A 20,781-nucleotide genomic window follows, 5' to 3' on the forward strand; every position below is an offset into this window, starting at 1 on the left:
AATGCCCATGCCACATGCACTATGGCGCACTGCACATTGCCCCGAGTGGGGTAGACGAGACTGTGGCGTGGCCAGCAGCTGGAGTGTGGCTCCAGCCAGCCAGGCTCTGGTTTTGGGTGAACACCGGGGTGCCCTGCTCTTAGAGGGGCAGAAACTGCCAGAGGAAAAGCTCTGGCAGTGCATAGGGAGCCCTAGCAGGGAATAGGAGCCCACCTGTGGGTTGCCAGGGCAATTGGAGGGAGCAAATGACCCACACCTGCCAGCGGTCAGCTGCCTGTAGGAGGCAGAGGCTGGCTCTTATAAAGCCCAGGGCTGAGGCCAGGCTGGCAGTTTCTGGCCAGCAGCTAGAGAGGCAGCAGTTTTCTCAGCCATAATACAAGAAGCAGTGAGAACTGCAAGTACTGCTTGAGCAGAGTTACAGAAGGCAGCTCGGGAGGCTTGAGCCTTGATGTTAAGTTATAGCCAGGTGGCTTCAATTTGTGTTACAGCCTAGAGGCTTGTGGTTTTGCTTTGGCATTGTTATTTATTAGACTGGTGGTTTGGGTGAGGCTATAGGGGTTGGAGGAGGCCTCATTGGGGACTCACAACAGAGGGTGAGGACCCCAGCGCCCAAGTGGGCGCAGCATACTCATAGGGACCCACAGTGGTGTGGGGGCCCTAGCGCCAGTAAGGGTGCAGCGTACCCAGGGGGAACCCACAGTGGTGGGTGAACCCCGGTGCCAGTAAGGGTGCAGCTTATGGGGTGCTTAGACCCCAGCCCCAGAGAGGGGGCGTTTGAGAAGCCCAAGTTGGGCACAATGAGCCCCAGGAAGGGGCAGCTTTTTTAAGAAGCCCAGTACGGGCATAGCAAGCCCCAGAGCGGGGCAACTATTGAGAAGCCCCAGTGCGGGCGTGACGGCCCCAGGAAGGGGGCAATATCTTAGAAGCCCAAGTGTGGGTACAATGAGCCCCAGGGAGGGGGCACTATTGAGAAGGCCCCGAGAGAGGGCGACAGCACTGAGAAGCCCAGGTGTGGGCGTGGCAAGCCCCAAGGAAGGGGGCGGCATTTTAGAAGCCTGAGTGTGGGTGCAGAGAGAGCCCCAGAAAGGGGGGCATTATCGAGAAGCCCCAGTAAGGGCATAGCAGGCCCCAGGAGGGGGCACTATTTAAGAGGCCCAGACAAGAGGCAACAGCACAGAGAAGGCCCCGAGAGAGGGCGACGGCGCAGCGAAGGCCCGGAGTGGGCAAGGAGAGCCCCAGGAGGGGGCGTCAGTGTACCTAGAGAGACAAACCAATGTCTATCCCAGCTGCGAGGCTTGGGGCGTGGTATCAGGGGTGGTTGGAGCCACGCATGGTCCATAAGGCTAGGGTGCCCAGAAGCACCCATTTGTGCTGGACAAGACCCACGAGGGGTCCAGGAGTCTACGTGTCCAAGAGGGCATAAGGCAGCCTCCCAACTTAACTTAAGATCAAAGACGTGGCGGGCGAGAATAGAGGGTGACCTTGGGCCGACTTGACACGGAGAGGGGGGCCTCAAGGAGTTCACGGCCCTCCTGCAGGACCCCGCCGTGACAGTGGCACGCATTGCTGCCATGTGCACCGCCCCGCTTTTTTTAAGTGTTGGGTTTTTTGACTCTGGGATCTCCTGGGGTCCAACCCCCTCCTTCCCATGCTGCAAATTAGCCATGCAAGGAATGCCTGCATATGCAGCCTGTGCAGTGTGTGGAGCAGCAAACAAGACTGTGGTGCTGCATACCCCATGTCCATGCATGGCTGTATACGCCCACTGAAGGAAAAAGGATTTTTTTTCCCCAGTGAGTTTGGTGGGTCTTCAGTCCACAGTTGTTACTATTGACCATGCTACGCAGTATTCAAGGGGTGATACACTCTTAGAGATACCATTCTTCAAGTAAGATTGGCAAGGCTAAAAATGAACAATTAAGTGTAGGTACCCCAGGTTAAGCAGGAGACTGCAATTTGAAAGCATCCTGATTTCTGTTCTCAGTATAGCCACTGAATTACTCTAAAACCTTGACTAAATCACTTAATCTTTCCATGGCTTTTTCTGCATTTGTAAAACAGGAAATAATAAAATTTAGCATCTTCATAGAGCATTGTAAGGGTTAAAGCTCCTAGAAAATATATTTTCCTGTGCTCTCTCTCATCAACCCAATTTTAAACTTCCTGACATGACTGTACCTCAAAAGGAGAACCTACAGAAGGAAGCTAGCAAAAACCTTACCTACTTTCACATTAATCCCCTGCAAGAACAGGGCATGTATCTAGGCACCTGTAGGTTCCCATCAAAACTGCAGTACCCTGTGCAGCATGGAAGGCCTAAGTTGTTTTAAATGACCAGATTCTCAATTACACTAAGATAACAGTGTAAAGGAGTCTTGTGCAAACAAAATCTAGTCCTAATTTTCTTCTAGTAAATACCTTCTCCTAAATAAAGTTTTGTTCTTGTCTCCCATGCCTGTGGGAATAGATGAGGAATGAACCCACAGTTAGCAAAAAATTAAAGTAAAGCACTGGGTCATGGTCTGGCTTTGGTTTTAATGGCTTGCATCAGCTTCAGATATCTTACCCTTGGTGTGATGCATTTTTTGCACCTGCTAAACAGTTTTAACTACTTTCTCAGGTTTCTAGTTCATAGGATCTGACTGGTTCTATAGAACAGTGTAGGAGTAACTCTATGCTCCTGTTTATCTGCCACTATTGGGAAAGGGGACACTTTATATTCTGTCTAGTATTAATTCCTCCTAAATCAGGAAAAAACCCTGCCCTCCCAACTCATATATTTTAAAATTTAGCTATACACAGATAGAAGAAATGTGGAAAGAATGGGGGAAAGGAAAGGTATTTTAAAAATAAAAAAACAATTCATCAAAATGTAGACCAGACCTTCCCTTTATCCACAAGCATCTTGTCAAGGCTGAATGTCATTTTTCTGTTTGAAAGCCAACTAATGTAAGGGCTTTCACATCTGTGTGGATATCCTCATTGTCTTGAAAATTTCTGTCATGAGGGTGCTAAGTAGTTAGAGGTCCGAACTAGAGAAACAGACCCCTAAAGGTCATTTCACCTGATTCTTCTGAATGTTATGCTTATACGTGGGACTGAAATTATGGCTCTAGTCTTTCCCCAGGCTAATCTCAGTCACTCATGATTTCTGTCAGCTATACAGTGTGCATTTCCCTCTAGGGAAAATACTAATGAAAGATATTCACAGTTAGGTTAGTAACTCCAACTTGGGATAAACCTAATGATGCACCAAAAAGACCAAAATGCATGCATGCAACAAAACACAGCATCATTAGCTGCCATAGGATTTCCAGACAGTCTGTTGTCACAGTAACAGGATGGCCCAAGGTGACATGCTGTGGTCATTAAACCCCAAGCTACAGTCATGGATTGTGGGAGATTTTAGAGGATGTATATTTTGAATGCTCCTCGCTTTCTGCCTCCCTTTTAGAAGGCCTACATTAAGACCAAAACTATGGTTTAAAAGTGATATTTGTGAAAATGCTTTAAAACTTGCATTCAGATTCTAGTTCTACTTCAGAAATATTTTCAAGGAAATTGTGCGGGCCGGGAGCAGTCTGAGGCCCTTTTTTTCGCGTGGCGGGCTGTGGCCTGCAGCCCGGACACGCTGGGTTGGGGAAGGCAGGCAGCACACTAGAATTAGGCACGGACGCTTAATGGTTGATTTAAGATTATTTACTTACACCGTAGATGGTCACGGTGCAAGCTGGAAAACTTCCAGGAAAACTTCGCTTAAGTCCCAGTTTAAGGACTCGGACAGAGCTCTGGATTCATTCACACGAAGTTTGCTAGGCTCCGTGGAACTTTGCGCGCAGGGAAGGGTACGTCGAGGGATCGTTCGGCGACGGGGAGAGGCGAGAGGCTGATCAGACCCCTGTAGCCTTCTTGATATACACGCTGGGTCCAATAGGCTCCGCAGCGCTTGGAGATCTTCACGAGACGTGAAGTCTCCTCCTCCTGATGTTCATGGAGTCCTCCAACTTGGGCAGAAACCACTCAAGCCTCTTATACGGCTAGCAAGCCAATCGCTAGCCGCCACGTAGGAATAATTTAGAACTGACCAATAGTGGGGCACAAATCTGAATACAAATGGCAGGAACTCCTTGCAACGTGCATTTCTGTGTTGCAATGAAGAAATGCACCCTGCAAAGAAAGCTACAAATGGCAGGAAATAATTCAGCAGTGCAGAAGCGCACACAAACAAAAACTCACACCCTTGGGTTGTGACAGAAATCAGCATGTCCAAAATTAAACAGAAGGAAGAAAAAAGACTCTAGAAGACATTTAAAGACAACATGATCATGACTGAAGTTGTTACCCCATACTGAAATATGGGACCAAGTGTGATCAAAGGAAAGTAAGTCACTGGCTCATTTGGTCAAGGCATTCCCAGTGAATAGTCCTCATCACGAGCTGCTTGTAGCATTTTCATATTCTGTCACTTCTTTGTGGCACAGATAGTCAGACCAGGGGAATGTGGAAAGGTGGTGAAGCCATTCAAGGAGTGTTAGCTCTGCGAAGGTATAAGATAAATGCTTGATCCCTTTGACAATCTTTGCCCTTAGGAGGTTCACTCTAGGGCACATGCTAAAAAATGAGAATGCCCCAAGACAATAACATTTTCAGCCTGTCTCATACAGACCATGCTTCTCTAGAGGAACAAAATTGCTTAATTGTATAGTATGGGTATGGTACACCTTTCCCTGTTTTTCTCATTCTAAGTTCTTATTTTATTAGGGAACGTTGGTAACCGAGTACCAGTGAGGTATGTATGGGTTAATACAGTGATACAATGTTAGGATGCTCATAATGGGAGTCTTATAGCACTCCCCTTTCAATCTTACTGAATTGTTTCCATTGTGTACATACTGGCTTGTCAACATTAGCAAGCTAACTCCCACATTGCTTCTCATCTGCAAACTAGTAAATGATTACCCCATAAAAATTTTCAGGCCAATCTACATTAAATAATCAATATTAGTGGATTTTTATGTTTTATTAAAAGACATGTGCAGAGGAGGTTAAAAAAGTAATGGCATGAACTATTCTTACTGAAAGTATTATGGGAACATATAGAGAACACAGAGAACCAGTTTCCCGTTAGAAATACTTGAATGCTGGCAACTGAGCTCCCAGGTCAGCAAAGCACTTAAGGTCATAGGTATTTTTAAGAATTCAGTTAATCCCACTGAATACCCACTCACATAATTAAAATGCACCAGCCCTCCGTAGCAGATACAGTGGCAAAGCAGTTAAGGCATCTTACTATAGTTCCAGAGGCAAAAATAAGCCCTGGTCTAGACCAGTGGTTTTCAACCTGTGGTTTGTGGACCCCTCGGGGTCTGATGACTGTGATCAATCCAAAGTATGTGAATACCCACACTTACAATTCAAAGAGGTCCACACCTCTCTTCAAAATTTCCAAAGGGGTCCACAAATGAAAAAAAGGTTGACAACTGCTCTACGCTCATACTGAAGGCCACCCCTGGTTGACCCAACTGTAAATAGCTAGTCAGTCATTTGGGCTAGGGAGTCAGAGGAAGGGTGGTTGTGATGCTAATCACATCACTTTCTTATGTTTTTTAACCACACCAGTCCAGTGGCCTGTAAGACTCAGAGGGACTCAGGATTGAGTTTTTATACTTGAACGGTAAAGCATGAGAAAAAGAATCATCACTTTGAAACTGGAAAAAAATATCAACAAATCTAAATACAGATTTTAACATTCATGAAAATCTGTTACCCAATTAAAACGTTTTCTACAGTCCTGCCTGAAAGCTAAAACTATTACTATTGTGTGTTACAAGACCATGAAAGCTGTAAAATAAGATACAATTTCACTTTTCACCATCCTATTAATTGGTTCACTTTTTGGTAAACGTAAGGGTAACAGCTGAAGGACTCTTCAATTCTTCCCAGTGAATGCTCTTTAAATCTGGAAAGCAGACATAATATAATAAATACCTTAAATACCAGAAGAGCAGCTCTGTATTAGATCATTGATTACAGCCTCAATGTTTTTTGTATTATGCATCACCCTAATGTCTCAAAACACCAAAGTCTTTGTTTAAAAGTATACCCATCGAAATACAGGACCAGGAATTTCAAATGGTTATCACAGCAATTTGCATTTTAATGCTGGCATAGCATGAACCATACGTATCAAAATTAATATTTAATGTAATGCATTACAATTGCTTGTGTTGCTTCTTCCTATCATGAATTTACTTTCCCATCTCATTCTACAGTGCTGAAAAATATGATATTAAATATCTGAGGCTCCATATTTCAGTCCTTAAGGAAAAGTCTCTTTTAAAGTCAACGACAGTTTTGAATGAATAAGGATTGCAGGATTTGACTTTACAATATACACATAGGTCCAGAAGGACACAATTACTCAGGAGTCAAAGGTATGTCAATTCACTGATAAAGGGCAACTGGTTGTTAACAGCAGCTTGTAGAAGCTTAATTATTGAATTGAATACTATCTTGAGTACAATCTAAGCCAAAACGTTATATCACTATCTATATGACTTCAGAAAATGTGCAAATACATGGTGATAAATATTCAAAAAGATCCCACCCCAACTACATAGATTTTCTCCCCCTCCCTGCAAAGTATGTGTGCACACACGCGCACGCGCGCACACCCACACACACTCGTAGAAATGCAAATATCTACAACTGCTACGAGTTTGGATGTCTGCCATCACCTACTGTTTAGATGCCTATATACACTTAGACCACATCTTAGGCCCACAACATCCTCTGCAGTGCCTGTTAGAAAGAACATAGAGAGGCCAGCATGCACATGTTTCGAAGGAAGCTGTGAGCTGGGACAGCTTCCAGCCCATAATACCATTCTCAGTTTCAATCATGCCTCCTTACAACCAAAACTGCTTGAATCCATTTTGTCTGTACCACCTCAGCTTAAATTCTAATTGTAAAATGTCAGCACAGAAACATTGCCTCCTTTGCACAATTATCAGGGATCCGTACGCAGGCAATTGGTGATAATTGGTAGCTCAAAAGCCTACACTGTGAAACCAGATTACGATGAGAGGCAGATCCAGGGGCAAGACCTGCCCTTGGAGGTGACATCTAGATCTTCCCTTTGTCCACAACCATCTTGCTTCCACTCACACCTGCAAGAGCCAGATGTCCAGGTTTAAAAATCAGTTAAATATCTAGACTGTACAACAGAATCAATGTGGTTCTTCCACAGAGAGTGGAAGGGAGCAAAGAGCTCTTGGAGCGTATTCAGGGGTGAAACTGCCCTGTGTGGCAGCAGGCACAGCACTGGTAGAGCCCTCCTCTACCTGTGTGGGATGGAGAGAAGCAGGAGCCTGGGTCCAAATCATCATACGTTGAGTGCCTCTATTGTTATCTGCCTTCTAGTGAACCAAAGGAATTTTCTCCTTCCTCCTTCAATGGGTAGGCTCTATGCACACCCCAGGCCAGGGATGGGAAGAATATGGCCCACGGGCTGGATCTGGACGGCCAAGTGATTCTATCCAGCCTGTGGTGGGTCCCTCGTTGTGCCTGGCCAAGATGCAGGTGGCAGCCCTGGCTGTGGTGCATACATCAGGTCCTGCTGCCCCAGGCACAGAGGTGCTGCCTGGTGCAGAGCGCAGCCCAACCTATCCTTATACATGGCTCTCAGGCACACCTGGAGCTGTAGCCCACAGGACTGGGCAATGCAGCAGCAGGGCACAGCAGTTGAACTCAGCTTCCTGGTAACCCCACGGCAGCAACCTGTTCTGCCCTCACACTTGCAGCTGGCCCTGTCAATGTCTCCACTACTGCTGCCAGACCCATCCCCCACTACCCAGGCACCACAACCCATCCACCCTGCACCTACTGCCAGGGGTGCCAGATGGAGCAGGTTGGCAGAGTCCCCATGGACCAGCATAGGACCTACACAGGCAGGGCGCACTTGGCCATGCAGATAGGATGAGGCTGCAGGTGGGCGGGGGGTGGTGTCCAGGAGTGGGACAGGCAGGCTGAGATGAGATGGCAAGGTAGTGACAGCACAGGCCCAGGGCCTGGGGCAGAGCTGCAATCCACACCCCACACATCCCTGCAGTGGGCACTGGTTCCATGGGCAGGGGCACGGACACTGGTCCCTGCCTGCCTGTGGCCCCATCCTATCCCCCTGGCCGAGTATGCCCTTCCTGCAGGGGTCCCAGGCTGGGTCAGCACTCCTTCCAACTCCTCCCCTACAACTCCCTGGCCCTCAACAGCTCACCAAAACACCTTAAGTGGCCCTACAGCCCAAATAATTGCCCACCCCCAGCCCAGGTCTTAGAACAACGACAAGAACTTAGTTGCAGGGGCTCAGTTCTGTGCTGATATGTACCCCATGGGCTTCAAATGAGTGCCAATCAGAACAGAGTTTCTGCCTGCATATTTTCTAATTTCAGTCAATACTGTCAACACAGGCTTCACTGTCTGAATAACTACTCTAGTCAAATTTTTCCTATTCAACAATTGTCCTTATGGCAGCACTTAACCATGTGTCCTACCTAGGTTCTGATCAGTGCTGTAGCACTATTTTGAGATAATCACAAGGTACAGATGCAATTTTTAAGAAAAAGAAGGAGAAAAATGTTTTCCAGTGGTATCTTCATTCTACGTTCCTTTTTCTGCTAGGTCATTTGATCAAATACAGCTCTCGTGCCTGTACAAGTTTCCTATGGCGATCCTTGAAGCTTAGATGACTGGATTTAAACACTGAGCCCTCTGCATTGGCTCAGCAAGTTCTGGGGGAGAGTTTTATAAGAGCATGAGTCTGAACAGCACAGGACATCAGACAGTTTTAAAAAATCATATTTTCTCCCCACACACACGTAAACATTTTTCAGAAAAACCTGTTCTGGTCACTAGGGCAAAGCTCATCACATTCATCTGCAGATAAAACTAAATCTTTATGTTTATTAACAAATACTTATAGAGCTGCATAAACTCAAATGTTCAAAAGCATAAGTATATATAATGCTGTTTGTCAATAAGTGACCATTTCAATGCAAAATGTTTAATTCATGATTTTTCACAATAGGTCAGTGGTTATCAACCTTGACAGACTAGAAAACACCAGCTCTTCACTTTCACCCATTTATTAACTATGGAAAAATAAGAGCCTTTTTCTGTTACAAAGAACTCAGATAAAACCACAACTAGTTAGAATTATGCATTCCCATTTAAAATCTCTGTGTTTATCTTGTGAACCATGTGTAGGTGTTTGCTAATATTATGTGGCACCCCTGGCACCCTTAAAAGGATCTCATGGAACCGTGGTTGAAAAAAAAAAAAAAAAAAAAAAAAAAAAAAATCACTGAAATAGGTCTTCTCAACATTATACATGCTGATTATTTTTTTCAGAACAAGAAAATATTACCTCAAGTTTTCCAAACAGCCTTTTTTTAAAAGAGATGACAAAAAGAAAAATATTTACTCCAATTGTCCTTACAGACAGATGTGTCAATATTTTAAAGTGCAAAGATTATTTCATACAGGACAAACAGGATGATGCTGCACAGGTACAGGCAAATACAACCATTCTGTAGTTTCAGTATATGTTCCATGGATGAATCTGTTACTACATTTAATAAAAAAATATGGATAATGATGAGCTCCAAAGTTCACCCAGAAATACAAAAGTGTACATTACAAAAGGTTTTGTGCGAAACTCAAGATTATATTTTGCATGTAACACAAACTCCATCAAAAGACACTCCACCTTCATCCTTTGAGGATGATACAGAAGTTTAATTTTCACTCATTACAGGTGACCTCATGACTATCTTGTTTTGCCCCTCCTGTATGATGGTGGCTCCCCTAACTGGTAAAAATAAAACATGGCTATAAATAACTCCAAGAGGTTTTGCTTCTTTCCCTCCATATATTGCAACATCCTGTTTCTGCAGCCCCCCACTATTGATGTACCAGAACTATGCAGCTTTCATCCAGCCGTTACATCCCCTCCTGACAATTCAGGTAGGACCAAAGTATTCTTTTCAAGGTGCTGCAAACGCCTGCTCAGACCGGTTGTGACTCTCAACCGGCACTTCACTACCTGGGTTATGGCAACCCCTGGGTAACACTCCATCCAGAAAGAGCACACACCAACTGCAGAGGCTTCCTCAGCCTGACAAAGGGTTTTTAAACACAAAAGCTGGCTAAGAAAAAAAAATGTCCAACTACTGTAAGTTGGTCAAAGAAACGAGCTCAGATTCACCCAGAGAACCGTGTCTGGGCATCCCTGGAATTCTGAACAGCAAGCGGTTGAAGATGTGGCGTAATCCCCTCTTAAGCCCCAAGCCCAAGGCTGATCCTGGAGTTGGGAAAGAAATCACTCCTCCCCATCTCATGAGTTCATGCCTCCACACACCCATGCTATCCCCAGGCCCCCTGGGGCCTGATCAAGAGGCTCAGGTACACTGATGCAGAGCCCAGCAAGTCAGCTGAGGTCCTGAGGCCTCTCTCCCGCCTGCATTTTGCTTCATGCAAGCTGGTGCAGGGGTGGGGGGTGCACTGGATCAGCAAACTCACCTCCTTCAGCTGCTCCAGCTCCTGCTTGAGGCCATCGTATTCAGCCTCCAGCTCGTCATACTGCTGCTTCAGGGTGAGTTTCTCTTCCAGCACCACCAGCCCGTACTCGGCGGCCTGGATCTTCTCGTGGGTGGTTTCCGTGAGCTCCTTGGTCAGCCTCTCGATCTCGCTCTTATAGTGATCCACGCTGTGCAGCACCTCTTCTGCGGCCATAGCCCTGGCGGGGGCCGGGGAGCAGGGCTGGCTGGATGCGGGGCACCGGCTCCGGGCGGCAGCAGCAGCTACACGCCGCGGGGGGCGGGAGGGAGATGCGACATGGAGGAGAAGGGGCAGGAATCAGAGCCCAGGCGGCTGCAGCATTTGTCCTCTGCCCGCTCCTCGCCTTCTCCTTGGCGCTCAGCAACCGCCCAGCATCGCGGGCTGGCAGGAAGGGGGAGGGAGGAGGGGAGGGGGGGGATTTTTGCTTAATCAGAGGCCTCGTTCCGCCATGTCTCGAGGGCAGCTCCACTGCAGTCTCTCACTCTCCACCTGCTCCTCCTCTCCCCGCCGCCGCCGCTGCAGCCTGTGCAAAAAAAAGTGATGCAGTGTTTGCTGCCTCCTGCAAACGGGACTAAGGCGGCGGAGGAGATGGGGGGGAGGAGAAAGGGGCTGGGGGAGGCGGGGGACAAACCGCCAGGACCACAGCCCGCCCCGGCCGGGGAGACGGGCGGAGGAAGGTGCAGATGACGGCGGAGGATGGAGCGGGGTCTGCCGCCGCCGCCTCCCGCGCTCCGCCCAGGGGTGCCGGTGGAGATGCGAGGTGCCCCCACCCCCCGACAGCTCCCCCCATCACACACACCGGATGGACACGCACACAGCAGACAGACATGCACTCACACGCACAGGATGGACACGCGCGCGCACACACACAGCATGGACACGCACACGATGGACACGCACACACAAACGATGGACACACACAAGATGGACACACACAAGATGGACATTCACACACACAGCATGGACACACACATGATAGACACATGCACGCACACACAATGGACATGCACACAGAGGATAGACACACAAGATGGATACACACACACACAGCATGGACATGCACATGATGGACGCACGCACACACAAACAGGATGGACATGCACACACACAAAATGACTACATGCAGAGGATGGACACGCACACACAATGGGCATGCACACACACAGAGGATGGACATACACACAGGATGAACATGGACAATGGACACATACAGAGGATGGACACGCACACACGGGACGGACAGACACAGACACACAGAGGACACACACCACACAGGTATTAAATTATTGACAGAGGAGAAAGGCAGAACACGGCCTGTTCCACTTCCTCTCAATGCCGCCTCATTCTGATAAACAGAAGGTTTTAGGGGAGGAAGAGGTGGAGGGAATGGGATTGAGAAGGAAAAAGAACCCATCCTTCATCTTTCTATTTCTTTCCAGCCAACACAGACACATCCCTGCTGCCCACCCTAGGACTGGGGAGGAGGGCAGGCCGCCCCAATATCTACCTCCTACGGAGCCCCTCATTCCTTCCTCTGAAGGAGCTGGTACCAGCCCCCGGCCCCAGAAAGAGAACTTTGGTTCTGATACAGCAGGTCAATTCCTGTGTTTCTGTGGGAGGCTTCTCCAGTGCTGCATCTATGCGCCACTATCCTCCCCACACTGAAGAGAATGGGATGCATTCATGTGCAAGGAAACAACCACCAGTTCAAATTCAATCATTCAGAAAAATACATCTCTCCTCTCTTTCTCTTCCTTGCAGGAAATGAGCATTGCCTGCCAAATTGCCTCCATGGTCCCTACCCTGAGACAGCATCGCCCCAAAGTTCAGGACTCTTCACTTGCATGGAAAAAAAAAAATCAGGGACAGCATTATAATACACACAGAGGAATAGCCTGTTATGAATACAGACTGACCTCTCTGTACATGGAGCCTGCAGCAGTGTATTCTTAGAAGTTTATGTCTTGTGTTTGGATTTAAGATGCTGTATATGTTTAGTAATGCCACCAGACTGTCTAATTTTGAAGTCTTTCCTGTACATGTTCATTAAGTTCCTGAGGGCAAAGCAGGACTGGAAAACTGAGCTGCAGTTCTAGTGTTTTTTTGCTTTCTTGAGCATGTTTCAGTGAGGTTTACAAATATGACTGTGCTGTTAAAAATAGAAGGTGAGATTCACTTGCGTCCATGGCATAGATTAGAGCACAGCTTGTAAAAGCTGCCTGCTATTGTCTAGCAAGGCTGTGGAATAATTGACTGGTCCATCTACTAGGGAAATGTGCAAATGAAAAGAAATAGGACCATGGCTTCACTTTGCATAACAAATCAGTGTTACAAAACTAAGAGCCAAATCCAGATCTTATCAAAATCAATGGCATCAGATTTTCACTCCTTAAACACTGCATTTTTCAAGTATTTAGAGGGAAAATACAGTAGATTCAGATGCTCAAATATGATTTGGACCAATTGGGATAGAAATCTCCAAGAAAAATGAGATTACTTCTTTTAATATATTATTAAAAGGGTTGATATCTTCCAATAGACAGGTCACTAACCCAGAGAAAGACCCCTCCTTTGCCACTTACCTACTGTGTGATTTTAGGCAAGTTACTTGACATTTCTGCCTCAGTTTCCCCATATATAACATGGAGATAATACTTGAATCCCGGGGTATTTTACAAAGAAACCTGTGATTAGAAGTATCAAATGTAAATATAGCATGCCAACATAACCTGTCTACATAAGGGACTCCAGAGACCTTGGAGTCATTGTAGATAGTTTTCCAAAAACATCAGCTCAATGTGTAACAGGGACCAGAAAAGCCAATAAAAAGTTGGGCATCCTTAAGAAAGGAACCGAAAACAAAAAATGGAAAACATCATGCCATTACATAACTCCATGGTGCATGCACATCTTGAGTACTGTGTGTAGGTCTGTCTGTCTCCATGTCTCAAAATGGACATAGTAGGAAGAGAAAAGGTATGGAGAAGGCCAACTAACAGCTAGAAGTATGGAGCAGTTCCTGTATCTTGAGAAACTTAAAAGGCTCTTCAGGCTCTTTAGGAAAGAAGAAGACTGTGGGTGGGGGGATATGAAAAGGTCTATAAAATCATGACAGATGCAGGTAAAGTAAACTCTTATTCACCAAATCCCAGAGTACTAAAACTTGAGAACATCTACTAAAATTAGCAGGAGACAGGCTGCAAACAAACAAAATTAAGTACTTTTTTGTGCAGTACATATTTAATTTGTGAAACTCATTACCCCAAGATGTTGAAGAGGCACATAGCATAGCCAGGTTCAAAAAGGATTAGACAGATTCAGGGAGGACAGATCCTTTAATAGGTATTCAACAAAACAGTCAGGGATCCTCTGGCATCCCTAAAACAATGATGATGGATACCCAGAGAGGATGTAATGGGACTGATCCCTCTAGATACGCTCTGTTCATATACTCTCCCTCTAAAGAATCCACTATAGCCACAGTCTAGTGGGCTAGACAGACCATTGGTTTGACCCAGCAGTATGGCACTGCTTATGTTCTTTAAAATGGCACAAAGTATAAATAACATTATGAGACAAATAAGATAAACATACAAACAATAGTCATTTCATCAATTTTGTAACTAGAGTGTAATATTGAGCAAATATTTTAGCATTTAAATTCTGGTGGAGAAATAAGAGTGACTGTTCACAGCAGAGAACCATACAAGGTAATGAGTGGCTTTTGAGTGTGATTAAATGCCAAAACAAAACCAAAAAAGCCAGTTATTCCAAGCATGCTCCTATCATCAATATATTCTTAAGACATGATGAAAGATGCAGCAAATCAACAAAGTAAGAAGAGAGAAGGAAAATATTGTTCCCTTGCCTTGACATCATTCAAAGATTCTGTGTTGACTCTTCTTGAACTTTCTATTGATACAACTTTAGAAATGAGGCTTACATTAGTAATTGTTCAGGAGTGGAATGGAAAAAAAATGCTTTCAGATTAGAGCTAAAAAGTAAATGACTGTTCATGGAGAAGGTCTATGTTGAAACTGACGGAGTCAACTGGAGCTGTAGGGCCAAACCCATCCTTGGTGTAACTCCACTTAAATAAGTTTGGTTTGTCTCAGGTACAAAGAGAAACCTCACTGCAGACATGCATAAATATTTGCTCAGCCATACAATTTGATGCCTACGCTGGCCACAGATGGAAAAGGCAAACCTGACTGATGAAGTGCTGCCTTCTTGCTGCAATGCTTTCATACAGAAGGCCAGAGATTTATTTTTTTTAATGGGGACTCACAGTATAGGAGTGATATGTCGGTTGGGAGAAATAGGAGCGCAAGAGAATTAGACTCCAACTATTCTGGACTGTGAAGCAGTTCACAAACTGTGGGAGGGTTGACATGAATTAGAATATGTTCTGAAACTGCTCCAGATTAAATTAGGAACCATGAATAGGTAGATCCAAGATTTTTAAGAGGGGGGTGTGGGATCAGTGACTGCCACTGTGGGTGTGACTGTACCCCCACCTGCTCCTCCCTCTACCACAGCAGGCAGACTGTACCACAGAAAAAGCAGCCAGGGTCTTTTTTCAAGGTGCACAGTAAGGTAACAATCTCCCCTTCCCCATCTCCCTTCCCCTCCATGCTTAGCAGCATATTCCCTCCTCTCTGCTCCTCTACAACTATCCCCACTGTCCTAGCTGACCAGGGGGTAGAGGGAGGTTCCAGAGCCTCTCCTAACTTGCTCCAGCCAGATTGCACATGGAGCCAGGCTTGACTAGAGACAGCAGAAGCAAGCAAGTACCCTTTCCCTGTGCCTTCTCCCACCATGGCAGGAAACACCGGGAGGAGAGCAGGCAGGGAGAAGGAACCCTCCCAAGCTGATCTCTGTCTGGCTGAACCTGGCTTCCCATGGAGCCTAGCTTGAATGAGTAGGAACAGTCCTGCCCCAGCTTGGGACAGCAGCAGCCAGAGAAGAGGGGAGGGGAGGTGCCCCTGAGCATGGAGGTGAAGAGAGGGGGGAATTTCTTACCCAATTCAAGAAGTTAAAAAAATAAAAGCTTCAGTTGCTGCTTCTGCCATGGCATCAACTGAAAGGGCAGGTGCATTTGCACCACCGCGCCCCTCTGGATCTGCCCCTGGAATCATGCTAACTCCCACACTCCCCCAAATTTACCACCATTGTCTTCTGTTCTCCTTATGTTATGCCTCCTAAGCTGTACCTAAGAGCTGCAGTATGGAATCTGGCCCAGTGTGTTCTACTTTATCTTAAGGTCTTGTACAGGGGCTTGCCAATGTAGAACACAAGTGCCTCATTTTTGTTAGTGGCACAGTGGTCCCTTCTCCCCTTTCCCAGCCATCAAGAACTCTCCTAAATGTAGTTTCTGCTTTGAGGAGTAGAGGAAGGACAATTGCTTCTATAAACCTAATTACCGAAAGACTATCAAAGGAAAAGGTCTTTCAGCATGATGATAAAGTAGTCACACTTGACTTGTCCAATCTCTTCTGGAAATCCATCCAACAGCAGGATACCCCTCAACTGAGTCCTCCCCTCGCTAGCTCCACTTCCCATTCAAAAAACTAAAAAGGAAGCTGGTGCATGGAGGTGCAACTAAAACCCTGATTCTAGGCAACACTTTTATTGCCTTCACGTATCTACTTGAAAGTTAGCATGCACAGTTTTAAGCACTCATGGGAGTATCGTAAATATTCTTGCCCCATAAACGAGGCAAAACTTCAGTCCCTGCCCAGATCATCAGTGTGCTTTTTGCTCAGAAATCAGAATTGCCGTATTATTTTCCTTATTATTTCACATTTACCTTGTAGTTTGTTATTCATGAGGATTTCAAAGTACTTCAGACATTGTTGCACAATACTTGAGGCAAAAAGTCCTTTCATGTCTATTGTACAGCTAGAAGTTGCATTTTGGGAGACCTTGTTTATGGCATTGGCTCCTTCTACCCAGAAAGAACTGCTCCTGCATCTCTAGTCATGTTTCTGAGACAGCAGACTTTCACATGTTATAGCTCTAAGCTAACATGGGTTGGTAGTATCAAGTCATTCACTTCTAGTGAGAAAGTATGTTTCAGTAGTGTGAAAGGAGCAAGAGGGTTTTGTCTGCATCCTAGCAGTCACACAAGTCAAAAAGTCCCCATCCTTCAGGATGCTCCACAGGGGTGAATCCCAGCACCTGCTAAATATTTAGGAACTATTATGAGATCAGGAGTTTGTAGCATCTTCTAGGACTGGGTTCAAAATCCCAAAAAATGTTTTGTTATCCTTGCTGGTTGGCTCACCAGGGTGGACAAAGAGTAACTGAATATAGGAACTGAATAGTCTTCTCACCCAGGGGTGAGACTGCAGGCCAAAGTTTAAGGATATTGCAAGTCAGAGGGTTTTCTCTACTATCAGTGGCTATGCTTTACCACTTTTTGGATAAAGTAGTGATTTAGAACTCCATAGCTGTCAAGCCTCCATCTTTTTTCAACACTAAATGTAGGCAACATGTTTCTGAAGTACATCCAAAAAGTTTCCAGCATCAATAAAAGCAAGCACTAAAGATAAAATATAATTCAAGAACATAGTTGTAAAGAGTAGTGCAGCAGTAGTAGTAATAGAATTGTAAGTAAAAATTTGGAGAGAATATTAAGAGACACTTCAGACAAAAGATAGATTATATTATACTGATGAACATAGGATTCCATGTAAAATATACAATGGCTAAAAGAAAAGAAAAAAAGAGTGAAATAAAACTTAATGCATTAGCAGGAAACCTGGAAAAGGATTACCCACATGAAGTTTTGTGGCTTCCAGGTAATAAGGAGAAGGGGCACAGGAATTAAGGACAAATCTGCAACAAAAACAAAATAAAATGACAGTTAAAGCTGAAAAATAGCAAAAACAGAACAGCTGGGAGATTCCAGTTGTAGAAGAGATATAGAATAGAGAGAGAAGGATTGGACCATTACCATGGGCAACTGGTGCCACCTTAGTCAGGGTGGACATGTGCCCCCCCGGCAACCAGTCAGTGACCGAGGGGGTCCCCACTGCAGCCAATCTCACTGACCGGGCGGAGGGGGTTGCCACAGCACTTCCCTCTCCCAAGCCAGTGCTCACAGGGTGGGCACCAGCGCTCCCACCTGCCCATTGCCTACGTGGGGAGCACAGCCCATCAGGGGGTGCACCACCACTCTCAGGGGGTGCACCAGCACCCCCTGCACGTCACCACTGACCATTACATAAACTTAAAACCAAGTTAGTTTAGTTACGGTGCTTTCAGCAAGATTTGGCATTGGGCCTAATGTGGATCCACTGAAATCAGCTGAATTCTCTCTGTGCCATAAATTAATGGAGAATCATGCACACATTAGGAACAGCTTCCACTTTCCACACAAAACCCTATAATGCAGAGGATCAGAAAGGATTATTTGAAAGTTCTGACAACTTTGAGGGATAAATAGAATATCTGTCTAGACTGGAGACTTTCTATCCAGTTTTTAAAACTATCTAATTTAAAGTTAAAACTATTGTGTAGTCCCACTTTTATTGAACTGGTTTTCTACCTGGAAAACAGGTGTGATGCAATTTGCATCCTCTGAAATACACTATAATGTACTTTTTTAAGGTGACATCTTTTATTGGGCCAACTATGTAGATGGGATAAAGCTAGGATGTCTTGCATTCAAAAGCTTTTGGTTCTGATGACACGAAGCCAGGCACAGCATAGTAAAAAAAAGATCAGTGGGAAGGGTTCTGAAGTTTTCCAGCATATTTATGTTGTTATATATGGAATTGTGTGTTATCTAGAGGGTTGCAGATGAGTCCTCTTGGTATGATATTATATTTCTTGCACAAAACATCTTTTTTTTTTTTAAACTGTGCTGTGCCTGGCTCCTTGTTATCAGACCTGAGGAAGAATGTCTTGCATTCAAAAGCTTGTCTAACTTTATCCCAATACTTAGTCCAATAAAAGATACCACCCTTAGAAATCCTGGCCTCTCTCATAGTTTCTAGGTCATCACAGCTACAGCATCACTTTTACACTATTGTAATCATAGACACATAGAGCTAGAAGGAACCATGTAGTCCAGCCCTGCAATGAACCAGGATAAAAAAAAAATGCTTAGACCATTCTCAGTAAGATGGCTGTCACACCTGTTCTTAAAAACCTACATTGAAGGAGATTCAGCAACATCCATGGGTAAGCTCTTGGGAAACATTTCTGGTTGTCAGGCTGGTGATACATTTTGCCTAAATTGTGTTTACTGAATTTAAGCTGATTTTTCTTGTCTTTCCCCCAGCAACGAAGAGCAATTGAACACCCTCTCTATTATAAACAACTTTTTGAAAATGATAGTTATTTAGCCATGTTAGCTGGACGTTAGGCAGAAGGTAGGGCAGGGTAGCACCTTAGTGACTAACTTGATCAGAGAGGCATGAATTTGAAGCAGGCTATAACCTGTGAATATTGGAAGACGTGTTCCCACCCATCTTCTCTTGTCTTGAAGAAAGAAATCTAGTTCCTTCACCTTCCCTTGGAGGTCAGATGCTAGTGTGGAATAACCACCTCTGAAACTACTGTTACTAAAGGCCAAAATAAGATGTACCCTTTTGGCAACAGCAGACTCTTGATCTATTAAACCTTGCTCTATGGTTGGTGATCCATTAAGCCTCAAATCTTTTTTCTGCCACACTGTTTTCCCAGCCAGTTATTCCCTATTTCACATTTCTCCTTCCTTAGTAAAGCACTTTGCTCTTATGTTTATTGAATGTCATCTTTATTGTCAAGATCCTGTCCCCCAACGTGTTTGCAATCTCTCACAGTTGTGTCATCTGCAAGTTTTATAAGTGTACTGTATTCCATCATCCAAGTCATTAATGAAAATATTGACTAGAACCAGATTCAATTTGTAATTTCCTAGCAGTTTGTCAGTGAACTATTGATAAATACACTCTGAAAGTGATTTTTTTAACCAGTTATTCACCTATTTTATGGTGAATGTATCCCCAGTTGACTTTTTAGAATGTCATGCCTTCACAGGCTCCTCTTATCTAAGAGACCAGTTACCCTTTCAGAAAAAAAAAACCAAACAATCCCACATTGGGCGTTTCTTGTTATCACCCTCATTTTTTAGGCTCTTACAAGCTAATTGTTTAATCATTTGCTTCAATATCTTTTTAGTTATTGAAATTAAATCCTGACTAGGTCCTCTTTTTGGACTCAGAACTGATACTCTTCCAAAACATTTTTTTCCTATGCCTTCTCTCTACTTGACCACTGTCAATGGGTTGGTGGGTCTGCTCCCATGTAGGCAGCCTTTGTCGCCTTAGAAACCCCTCCACCAGACCAAACAAAAGTCCATAAGCAGGTTGTGAGTACCTGCAACTTTACCGGTTGACTTTGCTTCCCTGGGTGTCCTCCAGTCAGCCCTCATAATACAAATAAGCAAGCCAGACCTTTAGTCTTTCTCCAGGCAACAGGAGAGATCCTTTAGTTCTCTGACCCTTCCTAGAAGTGAGCTCCTCTGTGCTTCATTCTGCCTCCTAACTACAAACTGCTCCATCTCCAGCTGGAGCTGATTGCTCTCTCCCACCTTGGGCCTAATTGCTAATTTACTACCCAGAGCTGGGCTTTAACCTAGGGCTGTCTGACCCACTTCGAGGGCCATCCTACACTGCTACAACCACAAAATAAGCAGTGGATAGCTGATCAAGTGTATTGTTACTCCTGATAATGCTGAATAAACTGATGATCAGAATAATTTAATTTGGGTACTATATAAGGCACCAAGTTTCAATTTATTTTTAGACAGAGAAATAAGCTAATATACAAACACACAGCAGACATGGATTATAGGCTTCTTACAAGTGTAGCCTGTTAAACAAATGTTATTATAATGAATGCAGGATTTACACTATAAAGAGATTAATATTCTGTTTATATTAAGTAAATTCAGTGTTTGGGAAAGGTGCCAGATTTATAGATTTATATTATAAACTTTGGTTTATTCGATTTTGGTCAAAGCTATCATGTATGGAAAAATGTGGTGTTTATTTAAAGATTTTAAAAATTAAAATGAAGGCTCATGAACCAGGCATTTTGATCAATGGGCATATATTTTCCTCCAGTGAGTGGTGCTGTCCTCCACAGTTGGCCAATTTAAGGCCACAATCACAG

At 44.7% G+C, this 20,781-nt stretch overlaps 1 protein-coding gene and 1 long non-coding RNA gene across 12 annotated transcripts in view; one reads left to right on the forward strand and one right to left on the reverse strand.

The window, feature by feature from the left end:
* The window catches only part of BICD1 (BICD cargo adaptor 1), a 281,224-nt gene extending 261,032 nt beyond the window's left edge, over positions 1–20,192 (reverse strand). For 5 of the 11 annotated variants that reach the window (XM_014608924.3, XM_019489359.2, XM_014608941.3 and 2 more), the window contains exons 1-2: positions 19,984–20,191; positions 10,576–11,137 (exon numbers count right to left, since the gene is read on the reverse strand). In XM_014608924.3, the coding sequence (XP_014464410.2) occupies positions 10,576–10,788 (213 nt within the window). In that variant the 5' untranslated portion in view covers positions 10,789–11,137; positions 19,984–20,191. Of the gene's footprint in view, positions 1–10,575; positions 11,138–19,983 lie in introns of all 11 variants that reach the window. The other 6 variants (XM_014608916.3, XM_059726477.1, XM_019489355.2 and 3 more) reach the window with 3 other exon arrangements.
* On the forward strand, positions 10,560–19,362 carry LOC109283614 (uncharacterized). Its single transcript, XR_002090856.2, has 2 exons — positions 10,560–10,648; positions 12,376–19,362. It is a non-coding gene; the product is annotated as an uncharacterized LOC109283614 (long non-coding RNA).
* Positions 20,193–20,781: the final 589 nt, after the last annotated feature.

This window comes from Alligator mississippiensis, chromosome 4 (genome assembly GCF_030867095.1).
Source record: "Alligator mississippiensis isolate rAllMis1 chromosome 4, rAllMis1, whole genome shotgun sequence".
Classification (NCBI taxonomy): domain Eukaryota; kingdom Metazoa; phylum Chordata; order Crocodylia; family Alligatoridae; genus Alligator; species Alligator mississippiensis.